The sequence below is a fragment of the Numenius arquata genome, chromosome 1 (assembly GCF_964106895.1).
Source record: "Numenius arquata chromosome 1, bNumArq3.hap1.1, whole genome shotgun sequence".
Taxonomy (NCBI): Eukaryota; Metazoa; Chordata; class Aves; order Charadriiformes; family Scolopacidae; genus Numenius; species Numenius arquata.
Window position 1 is genome coordinate 113,946,004 of NC_133576.1, and position 18,788 is coordinate 113,964,791.

Below are 18,788 nucleotides of genomic sequence, written 5' to 3' on the forward strand. Positions count from 1 at the left end.
TAGGTAACTTAAATCCTAATCCCTTCTGGCTGACCGGTTAATGCTTAGAAGCCTTACCAATACAGGAGACAAAACCAGCCTGAATGCAAGAAACATGCTACTGGTAATTGCTGACTGGTTCAGAGGTGTTGCAGTTTGTTGTTCAGGTTTTTTCTTCTTTTTACAGACTCTGGGGCTGACAGTAGGCTATTCTTTATACAAGTGTATATTTGTTTCCAAACCAATCTGAATTGATAGCATGATTTACATGAACTGTATGCTATGAGCAGTGCATGTTATTTCTGCTTGTGTTAATATAGTAAGTTGTTTAGAATATATATTGATTTTGGTCTCCTAAAAGGATCTCAAATTTTTGAGAACATAAGCAAAATGTGTCTATAATCACATTTTATTCAGTGTTAGAATGCATTAGAGAGGGAGAATAATCAGCCACTAGTTCTATTCTGTTATCAGTTAGTTTATTGTGTAGAAACTATTGGTGCAGACAGCAAACTCTGTCAGAAATATCTGAAGTATCTGAAGACTGCTTTGGGAATAATACGAATGAAGTGATAGAGACCTAAGCAAATATTTTGACTATTGTGTCTTTTTCTCCACACATGAGACAGAGATTATTACAGCAAAAGTGTTTGGGACAGTTGAAATGGTTTTATGTATTGTTTGGCAATAATATGCTTCAATGATATGAGAGAGACATGCTCTGGCTCTTTTTGAAGGGAGTAACCAATGGTGAAAAAGATCTTAGTAATACCTTGTATGCCTAGAAAAATAATTCAAACCTAAATAAATAAATTTGAACCTGTAAACACAATTACTATGGCTCTTACTAAGAATTTTGTTGCCTCAGAAAACACTGCTTGGCTTACTGCAGTATGTGGGATCATAAAAAATACTTGGTTGAAAGATATCTCTCAAGATCATCTGGTCCCACCTTCTGCTCAAATCTGGGCTAACACTGAAGTTAAATCAGGGTGCTAAGGAACTTGCCCAGCCAAGTTTTGAATATTTACAGGAATGGAGATTCTGCATCTTCCCTGGACAACCTGTGCCAGTGCTTAACTACTCTCATAGGGAAGAATATTTTCCTTAGATCAAACCAGAATTTCCCTTGATGCAGCTTGTGACCATCCTCATCCTTTCATTGGGCTCTTGAGAAAAGCCTGCTTCTGTCCATAACCTCCTTTTCATTTGTGTAAGACAGTGAGTCCCAAACAGGATTCTTCTCTTTTTGAGGTTAAGCACACCCAGCTACTTTCTTCTCTCCCTGTACATCATGGGATCCAGTCCCATAACCTCTTGGAGGTGCTTTATAGGACTCCAGTTTGCCAGTGTCTCTGTTGTAGTAGGGGAACCAAAACAGGACTCTGTATTCCAGATGTAGTCTCACAAGTGCCAAAGAGAGACATGCTGGCTGTACTCTTGCTACTGTGTCCCAGGATATACTTTTGCACTGTATGGGCCCAGTCGTATCCAGGTTCTTGCTTACCAGAGTCCTCAGATCTTTTCTGGAAAGTTACTCCCTAGACAGTGAATTCCAGCCTGTACTGTTGCAGAGAGTTATTCTGTCCCAAGTACAGGACTTTGCATATAAATAGCACTCTTATTTTTTGTTTTCTATACTAGGTGTGTAAAAACAGTGATCCAATATAATAGGAGTAAATTCATGTTCCGTTATCTCTGCAGACACTTATATAGGATATTTTTTTCCCATAGGAAAATGTTCTAAATTGTGGTGAGTCTAACACTTCCCCAGAATGGGAACCAGAATTATTTTACCAGCATCTCAGTTTTGAAATTTGGAGCTATTTTACACACTCATCCCAAAGCTCAATAACTGATTCATTTTTCTTTACCACTGGGAAGTCTAACAAGGCTATTCATGCGTAGCTGGTTCCTAAGAACTGCTTTCTGGTTTCATTTGCCACTGCCTTTTCTAAGTAATTAATCAGAATCACTGCAATTATAGATGTCTTGTGTTATTTAATAGATATTTAATAGTTTTCAGTGTGCTGCTTGATTTTACTGAGAAGGAGCAATGAATCAAATGAAGAGTTTCTGCTTGTGTTGATGCGGCAAAAAGGAAATTTAAAATGTTTAAATTAAAAACTGCAATGTCATTGTTTGTATAAAGAAATCATTAATCCTTTTAAGGAAGCATTTCAGTCTTCACTTCTATGTTTTTCTTTTCTTTTGTTTTCTTCCTCCTCATACATGAAGTTAAACAATAGGATAATTACAATAAAAAAACCTGGCATTGTATTCTATTCTTGGTGAGAGCAGTGTAAACTCTGGATTTTATGATGAAGTTATCTATGATGTGAATTTCTTTTGCTGTAGGGACTTGATTTGAAGATGGTTGCCCTGGTGATATAGAATCATACAATCATTAAGGTTGCAATACACCTTTAACATCATCAAGTCCAACCATAAACCTAACACTGCCAAGTCTGCCACTAAACCATGTCCCTAAGCACCGCGTCAACACATCTTTTAAATACCTCCAGGGATGGTGACTCAACCACTTCTTTGGGCAGCCTGTCCCAATCTTTGATAACTCTTTTGCTGAAGAAATTTTTCCTAATATCCAGTCTAAACCTCTGAAGCAACTTGACACTATCACTAGTTACTTGGGAGAAGAGACTGACCTCCACCTCACTACAACCTCCTTTCGGGTAGTTATAGAGAGCAATAAGGTCTCCCCACAACCTCCTTTTCTCCAGGTTAAACAACCCCAATTCCATCAGCTACTCCTCATATGGCTTGTGCTCTAGCCCCTTCACCAGCTTCGTTGCCCTTCTTTGGACACACTCAAGGGCATCAATGTCTTTCTTATAGCAAGGGGCCCAACATTGAACACAGTATTTGAGGTGGGGGCCTCACCAGTGCTGAGTACAGGGGGACAATCACTTCCCTAGTCCTGCTGGACACACTATTCCTGATACAAGCTGATGCTATTTGCCTTCTTGGCCATCTGGGCACTGTGCTGTGCCATATTCAGCTGGCAGTCAACCAATACCCCCAAGTCCATTTGCAACTGGACAGCTCTCCAGCCACTCTTCCCCAAGCCTGTAGTGCTGCATGGGGTTGTTGTGACCCAAGTGGAGGACCCAGCACTTGGCCTTGTTGAGTCTCACAACAAGCTGGCACAAGCTGGTGTGCTCTGGTGCTCTGATCCTGAGTGAGCTGGCTAGTTCCCTTAATGACAAAGCTGCAGACAGAGCTGGGGAAAAGTTGACCCAGTGGTTGGGTCCAGCTGGAATCATGATTATAATGATAGTCTGCTCTAGTGGGCACTAGACTTAGATGGATCGGACATAAGATTCATAGTAATTGGCAGAGGAATCAGGACTTCTGGCCTGAGGCAGAAAACAGACAGTATAACTATACACAAAGGAGTCCAGAACATGGTCCCTAGCTTTAGAAAGGAAAATGTAGTGCTGATCCAGTCAATAACGTTAGAGCATTTAAATTGCAATTAAATGTTATTTGTCTTAATGAACCAGTCCTCACAGAATAAGTACCAAAATCCACAAATATAATCTTTGGGGGAAGATATAGAAAAGGAGATACAGTGATGTTTCTAGAGGGAGAAATAATCTACCAAATTTAGGAATCTATTTAATGAGGTTGGGACTTGAATCTGTCATTAGTGCCATGCAAATATACTTTTCACAGCCAGTAGATGGAGAATTTTGACATCTAAATTTGAAGTTAAAATAACTGGAAGAGCTTGGGTTTTCATTAATGCCTGGGAAGAATGTGTAAAATATGAAAAGTAACATGTTCTAGAGAAAGAAAAAGTAATTGGGCTTAATTCTTGTTGAACTGGAATACAATCATTGGAAAATGTGTGTGACAGAGTAGCAGGCCTGAGAGCTAACATTTCCTACCAGCTTGGCTGTAATGTCAGTACAAAGCAGTACAACAGAGAATCTGGCCATGACTTTATAAAAAATATCACTAAGAAACTTTATGACCATTTTCTTTTATTTCCTCCCCCCCAGTAAAAAATCTTTAACTTTGATCTGTTAGAGAATGGCATCAGGAACAGCGTTGTGTTACAGCATAACTCACTTGTGCATAAGTCAAAAAGGAAATCACTTTCCTTTGACAGCTTTCATTTCCAGATGACAAATCACATTCTTTTTCTGTGTTACATATACTAAGCCACCTCCTGATCTCAGAACGAGAATTTAATTTGGACCTTAGTTTTTGTTAGACAGCTTTGTAAGTGTAAAAATGAATTCTCTTTTACAAGTGTGGGGTTTTTTTAATTTTATATCTTTGTGTATTTCCTAATACAATGAAATAGATACTTAGAGGTATTATTTTGCTATGGGCAAGAACTGACTTGACTTTTTATGATGATATATTACCTATAAAAATAATTATTCTAATAAAAATATTATTTCTATAAAGACAATATCTAGTTAATAGTATTATTTGTGTTATTTCTTCATTATGTCCATTGACAGAAGGGTATGTATTAGAGCAAACCTAAAGATCATATTTAATCAGCAGTGAAAATGAAATTCTGGGCTATGTGCATGCTTGGGTATCACTAGCATCAGGCACTGCTATTGTTTATACCAGATTGTTTTTGCTGGCAGTGTGAATAATTTCTGATTTTCACTAGTCTCAGGGAAGAGCCAATTCCCAGCATGACAACTAAGAGAATGAATACCAAAACATTTTCAGATGGGCAGACTCTTATGAAGGAGCTAAAGATGTGCAACCAGGAATAATCATTACAGCAAAATTCCTAGCTTAATTGCAAAATGCTGGAAGCTATTGGAAGCCATTGTAATGTGAAAATATAAACTTGCTGATTGCTAATTATATAGAGACAATGTCAAAGTCAAATAACACAACATAATACTGACAGTACAAAAGATACTTTGAATACCTCAGAATGTAGTATCTCCAATTAAGGAAGAAAAAATATACTACAGTGAAAATATTTTGGCATAGGCAATGCAGAACTGGCAAATTAATGTCACAGAGTATTTCTGTTTCTGCTAGTCATAAAATATTTGTGTAAAATTTTTATTTTTTTTTTTTTTTTCCTCCCAGTTCAACAGAGAACTTATATGTCAACATAGCTTTACTATGCGCTCATCCTAGATGTGATCCTATCCACTTATAACAGGAAATGTCTTATGGCTTGTTGCGTGTGTATTTTCCATGCACTTCTACTGTTCTTTCTAATCGAAGTATCGAAGTCTTTATAATAGAGTATAAATCTCATTTGACCAGAGAATTTTGCTGTGACGACTTTTTTTTTTTCTTTACTGTAGAGAAGGGCTTTTTAGTGGATAAATCAAAAAGTCAAGTTTAATCAGCGTTCAGGATCAGTAATAAAATTTATTAATCACAGATAAACTTACTTCACCTGTATAACCGTGACTTATAAGCCCTGTCTGCGATAGCCGATACAGGTGACATTTATACTGTGAGTCCCAGGAAGACCCATTCCGAGTTTCTGCACACGCTCAAATACTTAGTTATTACACATGAAGACAAGGTGAGAGTATGCAATACTGTTCCCTCATTTCCTCTGGAGGAAACAGGTCCACTGGACAAGAAGGTATATGCAGTGTGCAATAACAAGCTCCTCCTCTCTGGGCAGCTGAGGAACAAGAACGTAGGGTTCACCACTGAGTACACTTTTCTTGCCATCATGGTACCCCAGCTGTTCCCATTCAAGAAGTTCCCTCATTATTCAACTAATGTAATAAATAATAATGTAATATCACTATCAAATGTATTTCACAGCATATGATGTAAATCTCTCAACCACAGAAATGGAGCAAGTAGTCCAAATTGTGAAAATTAGTTTGGACATTTTTAATAATGTCATATAATTCGTTGGTAAATGAAGCAGAAAAGCGTAACTATAAAAGAAGTGTCAGCAAGAGATTTAGGGTAATTTTCAAATTGTCAGAAGAAGACACTTTGGAGTAGTTCATAGTATATGTTATATGGCCAATGGAGCTCAGAATCATAAAGAAAAGGCTGCAGTGAACAGACAGATATTTTTGTTGCTTCAGGACATTATTAACTAATCTTGACAACAGTGATGTTATATAAAAATGAGCAGCATGAAACTGGATATCTGGACCTCTCAGAAATGCAGTATGTCATCTGTAGATTTTGTGTTGTGGTATCTGCTATTGACCTTTTCCTGCAGTACTAGAACTGCTTCCCTATACAGGCAGCTCTTAAAATCACAGAATCATAGAATAGTTTGGGTTGGAAGGGACCTTTAAAGGTCATCTAGTCCAGCCCCTCCTGCAATGAACAGGAGCATCTTCAACTAGATCAGGTTGCTCAGAGCCCCATCCAACCTGACCTTGAATGTTTCGAAGGATGGGGCATCTACCACCTCTCTGGGCAACCTGTGCCAGTGTTTCATCACCCTCATTTAAAAAAAAAAAAATCTTCCTTATATCTAGTCTAAGTCTACCCTCTTCCAGTTTGAAGCCCTTACCCCTTGTCCTGTCACAACAGGCCCTGCTAAAAAGTTTGTCCCCATCTTTTCTGTAAGCCCCCTTAAAGTACTGAAAGCCTGCAATAAGGTGACCCTGGAGCCTTCTCTTCCCCAGGCTAAACAACCCCAACTGTCTCAGCCTGTCTTCACAGGAAAGGTGTTCCATCCCTCTGATTATTTTTGTGTCCATGCTCTGGACCAGCTCAAACTTGTCCATGTCTTTCGTATACTGAGGGCTCCACAGCTGGATGCAGTACTCCATGTGGGGTCTCATCAGAGCAGAGTAGAGTGGCAGAATCACCTCTCTCAACCTGCTCGCCATGATTCTCTTGATGCGGCCCAGGATAGGGTTGGCCTTCTGCGATGCAGGCACATATTGCTGGCTCATGTCCAGCTTTTCATCCACCATTATGCCCAAGCTCTTCTTGACAGGGCTGCTCTCAGTCCCTTCAAGCCTGTATTGATACCAGGGTTTCCCCCAACCCAGGTGCAGGACCCTGCAATTAGCCTTATTGAACCTCATGAGCTAATTTATTTAAAAATTACAATTAAAAAATTGATTCTTCAGTTTTTGGGATTTTCTGCACTTACTGAAAAACTTCCTGTGCCTCACAAAGTAATCCTTGTCTTTAACACATCTTACTTTAGCAATACAGTTACAATACAACAAAATTTAATATGGGTATTAGTAGACAAGAAAAAATTTTTCAAGCCTGTTCAGAAATGCTTTCTATATTAACATTGAAATTTTTGCTTATTATTCTGTGTAAAGATTAGAACTAAGCAGCTACTTCCCACCCAGTGTGGAGCACCATCTAGATGGTGCAGTTAGCATCTCCTCATGGCATGAGGTACCTCTGCATCAGTTCTGGTCTACTCAGCCCCAGGGCAGGCCAATATTTGATGGACACTGGAAAAAACCCTCCTTTTACTTAATTTCCTCTACACTACAGCAAGGGAAATTAATTCATTTTTAGCCATGCTGGGCTAAAAATAGTAGGGCCCCTATTTCTATCACCAGCATTTGCTAGCCACTGAAACTTGTTCCTTCACCTGGGTCCCCAACACAATGATGGCAGCCCAAAGGTATTGAGAAAGAAGATACAGAGAAGATTTAAGAACAGGTTACTTTTAGGTGAGAGGATATGTAATGGGAAGGGTATGTAAAGTAGTATGAAGAAAGGGAAACACTCCAGGGAAGAAGAAGGAAAATATTTTACTCAGGAATTAGTCCATGAGTCATACTTTTTCACTAGTCAAGCAAAGCACTTTTCTGTACCTAGCCAAGCAAATTGAGGTGAACGATTTTGTAGGGAGACCCTTGTCAAAAGCTTGGCAAAAACACAACTCTGAAACCATCTGCTCTGACTCCATGCAGTATTATTCCAGACATTTCTATCTTGAAACAAATGCCCTGAAACCTTACAAATGCATTTTTCCTAATGTAAGACAACACTCTGTTACTCTTTTTTAAGGCTATTTTCATGGTATGAGTAAGTTTTCTTCTCTTTCACAACAGTCAGAGGCAGCTTCAGTGGTGGTGTCTGGTAGACAAATATGCCTCTGTTAAGGACACTGGCATTTCATTAACATACACTAGGTTTGAATTTGGCTTAGGTTAACATTTCTGACAAGATCCAGACATGTATAGGAAGATGCATGCTGACTCTCATTTCGTTGCAACCTAAATAGCATTTTACCAGTAGTAATCCCAGTGATTTCATTAACCTAAAGGAACTTGGCTCTTGTGATTATAAGTATTATCAAAATAATGTAAAATCCCAAACTAGCTGCATTTGATTAGAACTCAAATCTGAAATTACCTGGTATAAATTAACACTTTTATTAGTTAATAAGATAAAGAAGATTCTGCATACCTTTACTATGTCTTCAGCTGATGATTCGATCCAATGTATGTATATATGCATGTGTGTAACTGTATTGGGTTTGCGTGGCTACAGGGGGTGGCTTCTGTGAGAAGCTGCTGCAGGGATGGCTTCTGTGAGAAGCTGCTAGAAACTGCCTATGTCTGACAGAGCCAATGCCAGCCAGCTCCAAGACGAACCCACCACTGGCCAAGGCCAAGCCCATCAGTGACGATGATAGTGCCTCTGAGATAATGTATTTAAGAAGGGTAAAAAAAACCAATTGTGCAACAGCAATTGGAGCCAGAGAGAGGAGTGAGAATATGTGAGAGCAACAACTCTGCAGACACCAAGGTCAGTGAAGAAGGAGCGGGAGGAGTGGTCCAGGTGCCGAAGCAGAGATTCCCCTGCAGCCCATATGAAGACCATGGTGAGGCGGGCTGTGGCCCTGCAGCCCGTGGACGTCCACAGTGGAGCAGATATCCACCTGCAGCCTGTGAAGGACCTACTGAAGGAGGCTGTGACACCATGGGAAGCCCATCCAACTGAGGAGGAGGAGTGGTAGAGCAGCTTGGTGGGAACCTGTCGTCTAGAGAAGGCCAAACCACCACAGTAACATAAGGAAAATGCTTCTTTTCTTTATTTTTTTATTTTTTTTTTAAACAAAATGCAGCAACTCTGGCTCTCTATGATGCATGTGTTGCTTCTATTCTATATCTCATGACAAGTCTAGCATGCTGCTAGTCTATGTCCCCTTTGTAAAAGAAAGCATTAGGGAAAATAGGAACTAGTGATCAAATTAAAATATGACATAAAACCCTGGAATATACTTAAAGCTTTTTCGAAAAGCTGTCTGAAACATATTAAATATTTACTGCATTTGGGGTTTTTTTGGTGAAGTTTAATTTTAAGGATCATATTTTAAAAACGGAAATCACATCATGGAGAACAGACCAACCATAAAATATTTTACGGGATAGGAGTAATCCTGACAAGGATTAGTGAAGGACAGGGGAATGCTAGTGCGTAGTTTGTATTGTGCAAGCATTATGTAATGTAAGACTTTTGTCAGTATAAAAGCATGTAAATTTGATTTTTAGAGAATTAGCAGGGAACATACTGAAAATAGTTTGTTCATGGCAGTGGAATTCAGTTTCACTGTTTACAGATCTCAGTCTTGTTTTTCATTTTCATAGTGACTTCCACCTTGTGTTCTGTGAATTCTCCAGAAACGTTGCTATTGAATAATGGAAGTTTTTGTGAACTTGTTTTTCAGTTTGAGGTACATGGTTTTTTTCAGCTTTTGAGGTACATGTGTTTTACAGTCTGTTGACTCCTTGTGTACTCAACCAACAGGGAGGTCAAGTTTTACTGTGAAAAGTGAATTTTAATGGCTTTGTTCTATACTTTTTGCATTGAAGAAAGGGCAGGCTGACCCAGTCCTATCTTGCTGGTATTATCAGTATGAGTGGGCTTGCACAGGCTTATTTTACATTTTTTTAATCTCTATCCAAAGGTCATTTATCATAACATACATAGAATGGAAATAACTTCACAGAGGTAACAAGGAACTAACCATCTTCCTTTCTTCTTCTCTCTGTAGTTTGTTGCTCAGCCCAACTGCCAGCAACTGCTCGCATCCCGCTGGTACGATGAGTTCCCCGGATGGAGGAGGCGACACTGGGCTGTGAAGATGTTGACATGTGTTGTGATAGGACTCCTTTTCCCAGTCTTCTCTGTGTGCTACCTGATAGCTCCCAAAAGCCCATTAGGGCTATTCATCAGAAAGCCATTTATCAAATTTATCTGCCATACTGCATCCTACCTGACTTTTCTGTTCCTGCTGTTGCTTGCCTCTCAGCACATTGACAGGTCAGACCTGAGCATGCAGGGACCGCCACCAACCATCGTCGAGTGGATGATATTACCGTGGGTCCTGGGTAAATGTATTACTAAAGAAAATACAGTGAAAAATGTTTTGACCCCTGTGGCTTTGCCAAGCATTCATAGTAGAGAGTTCTGTCACGAATTATTGACCTAGCAAAACAGGCAAATGGTCCATCTCCTCCAATACCTAGCAAGAGTGGTAGACAACTTGGGAAGAGTTTAAAAATCCAAAGTGTCACCACTTGACACATTACAATGAGGGAAAACAAAAGATATCGGGAGTTCTTTCCTGTGACTGAGCAGTGCCTTGAAACATACGTATTGATATTCTTTTTAATATCTGTTTTCTCCAGGCCAGAAATTGTTCTGATTCTACTACATGTCCATTTCTTTTCTTTGTTAGTCTACTTTTAAAAAGGGTCCCTTTGCCACAAAAATTATTTTTCATGTATTAAAATGAGGCACAGTGTCACTTCTGGAGTGTTATCACTAACCTTAGTTACCTAAAGTATGCTTCTTTCTAATACAACAGACCCACCTATTGCAAATAGTCTGACCAGCATTTTAAAGTGAGTATTTTCATTACAATATGCATGCAGAGTATTTTTTTCTGTGCAAAACCATTGATGAGAACTTATCACTAACTTCAAAGAAAATATTTTACATCAGAAGGAATAAGAAAAATACCCTAGCATTTTTAAAATGAGCGAAAAGATTCCCACTCTGTCCTGACAGTTTAAAATAAAAATTTCAGTCTGGGATTATTGAAAGCCTACTTTGTATGGGCCATGTCAGCCTTAAATGCCTTCCTGTGTGATTGCTCAATCCTATCGTATGGGACTATCCTAGGTCCTATCTACCTTCACGTGTCTCCCTTGCTACATGGTATCTCTCTTGGCGTGCCATGGTCTCTCCCCTGTTTCTTATTTTAGGAACCAACACAAGTTGGACCAGGACAGGCCAAATATACTTGGTCTTGATTGAAGTGAAATTGTGGAAGAAGGGACTTAGCCTTAACTGCAAGAACTTAAGTTTGATATCTTCATTTAAATTGTCATCACATAGACAAGTTCATGCACAAACTTTTTTGAAATGTTTTGGTGGTGTTTTGATATTGCTACCTCTCTCAGAGCTTCCTATTAAGATGCTGTTTCTCTACCCTTTTGCAGCTTTTTCCCAAACACCTTGCTTTTTCTAGAGCAACTAAAGTGACAAGGCTTTTGGCATCATTGATCATATCTAATTTACAATGCCATGTTGAGTTTGTAATACACTAATTGGTAGTGCCTGATATTCCAGAGAAGAATGAGTCAGTGGCTTTCCTCTATGTTCCTTGGTGAAGCCCTGCGGGAAGCAGGAGGCAGGGTTGCATCTGTCCTTCACTTAAGCAAACAAGCAGGCATGACTGAAAACCCTGTGTACACTTGCTTGTCAGGAACCTCTGAGAAGGACCTGCCTTCCACAGATGAGCTGCTTTCTGAGATAATCCAATGATAGCACAGCATAACACAGTCTTCATCACCAGCCTTCACTGTAAGGTGTGTTGTCCTTCACTGGGTAAATATTGCTACTAACATTCAAAAGAAGAGCCAGTAACTGGAATTATTGCGGAGGAATTAATCAATCTGGCAGGCTGCTTAGGCTTCCTACAGACAAGTCAGAGTAACATCAATGGGTGAGATTCACATTTAAATATTAAAAAAAAAAATTCCTTCAGTAAATTTCCTAAGTTATGTAGCATTAAGAAATAAGAAACCATTATAAAGCTCATTAGTTTGATACATTACTTCCTTAGAAGTAAATGCTACAATGCTGGAGGAGGAGCAGGGGGCTCTTCTGCACTATCCTGTGCCCAGAGGAGAGATTAGTCGCTTTTCTGTTCAGCTTTCCAAAACAGCAGGTGGTCAATATCTATGCAGCTTTCACAGTATCCTGAGGTTGAAGGATAGTAAGAACAAATGCATAGCTGACACATAGACCTTGACATGCCAAAGCAGGTTTTATCATTAAGCTGTCTTTTTAAAGAAAGAAATTAGAGCCCAGAGAAAAAGGCACAATTTGAGAAGGGTAAGGGCTAGTTTCAGTTAAAGGCAGTTCTAAGATTTCAATGACCAAATCCTCTCCAGAAAACATGCAGTGGGAAGAGGAGGAACCTCCATTGCCCTTAACCTCTGACACTGTTGTTTTCTTAGGAAAGGGTTTAAGTAAGTCATCATCCCAATGCACTTGTTTGAAGAAGCCATTAACCCTGAGAATTATGACTATGAAGATGACTATCATTTCTAAAAGTAGCATTAATATTTGCAGTATAGACTCTTATGGTCAGATTATGCCAGTACTGCCTGTGCTGAATAAGGCCTTTCTCTACAAGGAGTACAGGTCAAGTCAAGGGAACTTCTTACTTAAACAAATATTCATGGGCATGAATAAAGATCAATAGTCAGATACCATGTGGTCAAATAGCTTGTGGTTAAATCTAGGCTATAATGTTACAGAGAAACTGTGCCTTCCAAAATCTCTTGCATCTAAACCAATGTAAAAACACACTGATCTCTAGTGGTTCCTTAGTAGTGGTTTACTGTAGTTCCAGTTTCACATTTGCTGGGTTCAGCTTTCAGACTTTGGTTGCTGCAGTGTCTTAGCCCACCCAAATAATAAGGCCCCAGAATCACCCATCGTAATCTCAGGCAATTAATTATGTACCTAAGTACCCTCTATCATTGAAGGAGACAGACAAGCATCTCCATAGGACACTTCGGCTCACAGCATGTGATGAACGTGTCTATTTCAGCTTCAGTTTGGTTTGGTTTGGTTTTTTTAAAGGAATGAATCTCAGCTGTTTTCATATTCACATACATACAAACTGGTCTAGTCATCTTTTAATAAACTAAATAGTTAAGTCCTTATCAATAAGCTACGGTTTCTTCCATGCCACAATTTAGTCTGTCACTTCGTCTCTTCAAACTATACTGTTAAGCAGTATTCTTAAAAAGAGTAAATGCAGCACTCTTGAATTACACAAGGGAGCCCGAATCTGGGGTACATAGATATGTCTTTGCATTTTTCTGGATGTAGGTGAAAAATATTGAAGTCTGAGATAAAACATGACCAAATAAAACCTTTTCCCAAAGCAAAGGTTATCCTGGAGTAGCTACGCCATGTCAAAACTATCAACATTTTAAACAACAGAATTTTTTGTTTGTCTTTCTCTTAATTCAAATAACTCTGCATGTAATTTGCATTTTAATAGCTACCTCCTTTAAAATTAAGAGAGGAAGAGGAGCTCTACTTTCCAGGCTTCTCATCAACATGAATTTCAGTATGCATATATTTCATAGAAATTAAGAGGTTTCAATATTGTCCATAACAATCTAACCTCTCCAATGATCAAACAGTAAATAGCATTTGCCTACTACTATGTAAAAGAAGGATGAATGTGCATAATTAGCACATATTAAAAGTGTCACTAGAGTAGGAGGCTCAGAGGAAAAACCTGTATTGGGCTACATTTCCATAGAGACTATCAATTTTACATTTTAAAAGTCTCTTAAGGAAACTTCTGCATTAATTTTGTCTTTTACATGATTAAATTATTACACAAGTGGTGTTACAGTATGTGGTGATTATCCATGGAACAGTAAGTCAGTATAACAAGGCTAATGTTATAGCTTTAAGAAGCAGTTCAGTTGTGGAAAAATTTCTCAGCAAGAAGAGTCAGAATCTTCTGACCTTGCATTTTAACAAATAAGAAACAAGGTTTTTTTTGGTAAGGAAAATAATTTTTTTCTTCTTGTTAGTTGTTGATTCAGATCTCCCAAGCATGCCAGATACTTCACTCTACAGAAACATAGGCCTGTTCCCTATATTTGAGAATCCATCACCACTGAAAAAAAGGACAGGAAAAACAAGAACCCCATCTTGTGAATAAAAATGTGGAAGAACAATATTTTCCATAATCAAATTCCCCATCCAGTTGCCAAGTGGCCTCTGAGCATAATTACAGTGATGTAAAGGGGAAATAAGACCCAGCTTCACCCTCTGTGTATCTTGGCTGCAACTCACTTAAGGATCACATTGATCCCTGTAGACTTGCCATACCTGTTCTGCTCTAAACCCTAGCTCCAAACCTAACAGTGACCATGTTAAATGTCCCCTCAGTGGACATTTGTTTCACTAGGGAATGCTGCAAAATTCAGAGGAGAAAGCCAACAGCCAGACAAACTTGATGCTTAGTAGACGTGGTTGAAAAGCTCCCTGCCAGTTATTTGGGGTGGCTGCAGCAAAAGAACATTTTTTAAGCAAATTTGTTTTGATGAGTTTTTTGCTCTTTTATGGTCATCTTTAAATGTTCATCATAATTATGTTGTTCAGAATAATGCCTGGAGCAAGAATGCAGCTTTAACAATCCACTCCCCATCCTTCCTGTCAGTGGTTTATACTATTGGAGTATATGAATCTATAGAGAATGTGGATGTTTGGGAACTGGGCAAACTACAAACATTTGTGGTCAGCAAACTGCTGGTGGGATGTACGGGAGTGTACAGCCTTGTCAGTACTTAGCACAATGTACATCCAAACCGATGGCACAGAAACACACTTCAGATGAAGTGATCACAGTGGTGGCAAGCACACTGTGCATCATCTTCTAAAATTGGTCAAGAAAGTGTTGTGTAAAAAATTAAACAGCTAGTACAAATTGATGTGTTCCAGGATAATAAGGACAGCAAGATGAAACAGTACATAACCAGTAGTGACAGATAAAGTGCAGAAGAGGAAAATAATCCCAGACAAAGCTGGAACACAACTTGTCAGAAGGAAGGCTAATGCACGTAATGACCACTCAAGGCCATTTAGTCCAAGCACTGCTCAACACAGGCTAACTAAAAAGATAGCTCAGATTTCTCAGGCCCTTGTCCAGTTGAATCTTGAATTTCTCCGGGGATGGATATTCCACCGCCTCTCTCAGCAACCTGTGCCCGTGTCTAGCCACCGGTGAGCTTTTTTCTTGGCATCAGCTGGAATATCCCATGCCAGAATATCCAAGTATTACCTCTTGGCCTTCCAATGTACACCTCTAGGACAAGTCTGGCTCCAGTTATTCATAAGCAGAAATTACATTAGTGGATGACAGTGGTAATAGCCCCCCCATTAGTGTCCTCTTCTCTAGGCTGAACAAACGTGGCTCCCTCAGCCTCTTCTTGTATATCGTGTGGTCCAGCCCCCAGTCACCTTGATGGCCTTTCACTAGGTTCACTTCAGTCAGTTAATATCTTTTTTGTTGGGGATCTCAAAACTGGACCCACTAATGAAATTATTTATTTAAACATCAGGAGAGCCACTTGTCAGGACTGCCTGCTTCTTGCTGTAATGGGACCTTTTACTCAGTTACTTGTAGGTTTACCAGGTTTTAAGTATTTAACATTTTCTACATAGATTATTTGATTTTATTCTTTGGTTGTTGGTGGTGTTGGCTGATATCTGTCTTTGTGTGCTTAAGATCTAATCTAGAAAACTCTTGCTATTTCCAAAACTAAGGCCAAAGAAAAATGTCTTGTCTTGATTATGATAAAAAAAGGTCAGGAGACTTTTTCTTTGGGAAAACATTTTCAACGGTGCCATGACCTCTAGTTAAATATGGGTAGCATATGGGGTTTTTTGCTATTCTAGTAAAAATCTATCCTAAAGATGAAAACCCTTTGTAAATGTGTCTTCCATCTAAAATGGAGATACAGCCTGTTCTTTGGTTCCGGAATCCCATCCATAGTGTCCAACCAGCCATAATCAGTGGTTCCGAGTCACAGTGGCAGAGATGTGATTTCTGGACAAGGATACCCCTGGACTTAGGAAAGCTGGAAGCTTCTACTTTATCCTGTCTTCAAATCCTTTCCCTGAGCATTCAGGACCTGTTGGAGTTTAGGCTAGGTGGAACAGTGCTCTGCCTATCTTTAATGGCCTTTTACAGTTTAAAATAGAGTACTAAAAATAAAGGGAGTTCTCTTCCTTAACGATGACTGTCTGAATGTTCATTTTAAATGCGCTTTTATTGGATAAGGAAAAATTCCCTCCCCCAGGCAATGCCTTAGAGCTGCAAACAAGGACTCCGCTTTTACAAGAAAATATAAAGTAATCATATATAGACACGCAGTCTATATATGTCAGATATAGACATATCAGTCTATATCACACAGTCAGATGCTTTCTTGCAATCACTGTTTTGCTGATGGAAGCGGTTTTTCACATGATCCTGAGATACCCTTTGGATTTCAATCCTGTTTTCAGTTGAGTTCCATTTGCTTTCTCCTATTTCACATTTAAACATTAAAATCATATAGCTTGAGGATAAGGAAAACAGGAAAAGCTTGCAGGGTGTGTGCAAAACCTGGCTTTGCTTCCTAGTAGGGGCCCTCAGTAAGGAGACTTAAGACACCTGTTGGGTGCTTTGTCATCTTTAGTTCTCTCTCCTTAATTTTCCCTTTCTCCCATTTTTAGCAGGAGTGGTGAATGTTTCATCCCCACACAGTTATTCCTGCCCTAACACTCTCCTGGGATAGAGATTCAGTCTGAGAAAAGGCAGGTTTCCTGTTCCCTGTGCAAGGATTTTAGCCATAAAGCTGCAGTGCCAAACATTCGCACTACTCTTGTGGGGCATAGTTTAAGCATTTCAGGAAAGGAAGATGTTTTGGATGCTGAAACTCAGTCTTACATAGACATCTATCTGAAGCCCTGAGATAGGCTTCTAAGTGCTGGTGAGGCGCAGTGTTTGAGTCTCATTCCTCTTTCCAGTTCCTGCTGTTCCTCTTGTTCAGGCTGTCTTAGCACTTAATATTCATAAACTGTGGACCTTGGCTAGGGGCTTGAAACTCAAAGGGAGCATAAAATGCAATTTATGGGGAATTTAGGTCTCTTGCATGGTGAATTTTACTTTCAGTACTGTGTACTTAATTTAGATGTTGAATAGCAGAAGATTTCAATGACTAAACCCCTTCATGGGACTGGGCTCCCAAATATGAAGTTTAGATCCTCGGTATCAAGATGTTCAGATCCTTACATGCCTTTTAATAGGAGAGAAGAGGATGAGCAGTTTCATGTGTCCCTAAATATCCACTTTGGGCCTTGCCTAGAGCTGTGCATATGATGCCGAGCTGGTCTGTGCAGGACTTTGAGAGCTTTTGAGCAATGCTGTAAAGGCCTTTCTGTGTTCAATAGACAAGCTATACATTCATTTATTCTGCCTGTAGGTCATGTATCCTTTTGTGGATCTAAGCCTTGTGCAGGCTTGAAAATTGTATTTCTTACTATTAACCTATATATATACCTAATCAGTATATCTTCATTATATTATTCTAGCAACAGCGAGAGAATGTAGTAAGTGCTGGCAAAGATAAAGAACATGCAAATTTTCGGAGATACAACACTTTAATGAATATTAGATGGCAGTGCTATACACATTGGATACATACTGTTTTATAAATTAAGGGTGTCTATGGTAATAGTTAGGATGTAAGACTTACTCCTTACCCTCTCCACAATATTTTTGTGAAAACAAGAAACTGTTTGCTGTATTAAATCAATTTTGATAAATACATGCCACAATGTATTTTGATAAATACATGCCAGTTTCAATGAAGCCATGGAGATTAAAGAATAATGACTAAAATTATGCATGGTCCACTCGCTATGTAAACCTGTTGAGCTTAATAGAGATTTACAAGCAGTAAATGAGGATATACTTTTTCTTTAAAGTGATTTATAGACTCCTATGCAAAAGTACCTGAGAGAATGGACCAATACTTTTGGCTGGCTAAATTTCTGTTTACAACATTATTGTAGAGCAGAGTTCAAAAGCAGAAAAGTGTAGAATTTCCTGTCCATAGCCCCTGGCTCCAAACTCAGGCATTTAGCAATTTTGTTTGTTATGAATTAGTAGATTAAATCAAAGTAAACATAAAGAAAGCAAGTCAGTTGTCTATGAAGAGGCACCTGGCCCCATTTTTGAAATCTAATATACTCACTGAGAGGTTGTATCTATGATAAATACCATACAGGAAACCGGTACTTTTTTTGGCAATGCATGGAGTGGCCCACTTGGATACATAGGGGATCTAAAATGGTGCTAGACACTTCTGTTTAAGTACATGATACATTCCAAAAATACAGTATCTTTCATGCTTCTCTAGATTGTAACAACTACACCATCATCTTCTACAGTGCACTGGTATGGATGGTTTAAGTACATGAACCTGAAATGGTTTGAATGAGCATCTTTGATTAATTTTGACTTCATTAACCCCACTAGCCAAGTCATATTGAACACAGCAGTCAATCTAGGGTTATAATTCATTTTCACATACACTCCAGGACATTAAACATTTTTTCTTATCTTATATTCCTGTTTATTACCAAAACTCTGTTTTACAGAGAAAAAAAAAAAAAATAGAAGAAAAAGGGCCAATAATGTTATGACAGATGTAGTAAGTTAAATCTCCTTTAATCTTCCACTATGATAATGAACTACAATTAATTTGCATTTCAGAACATTTTGCAAA

General features: G+C 38.9%; 1 protein-coding gene across 1 annotated transcript in view; it reads left to right on the forward strand.

The window, feature by feature from the left end:
- Nucleotides 1–18,788, forward strand: part of TRPC4 (transient receptor potential cation channel subfamily C member 4) — a 106,863-nt gene that overhangs the window by 53,657 nt on the left and 34,418 nt on the right. The window contains exon 3 of the mRNA XM_074159997.1: nt 9,959–10,295. Within this exon, the coding sequence (XP_074016098.1) occupies nt 9,959–10,295 (337 nt within the window). The remainder of the gene's footprint in view (nt 1–9,958; nt 10,296–18,788) is intronic.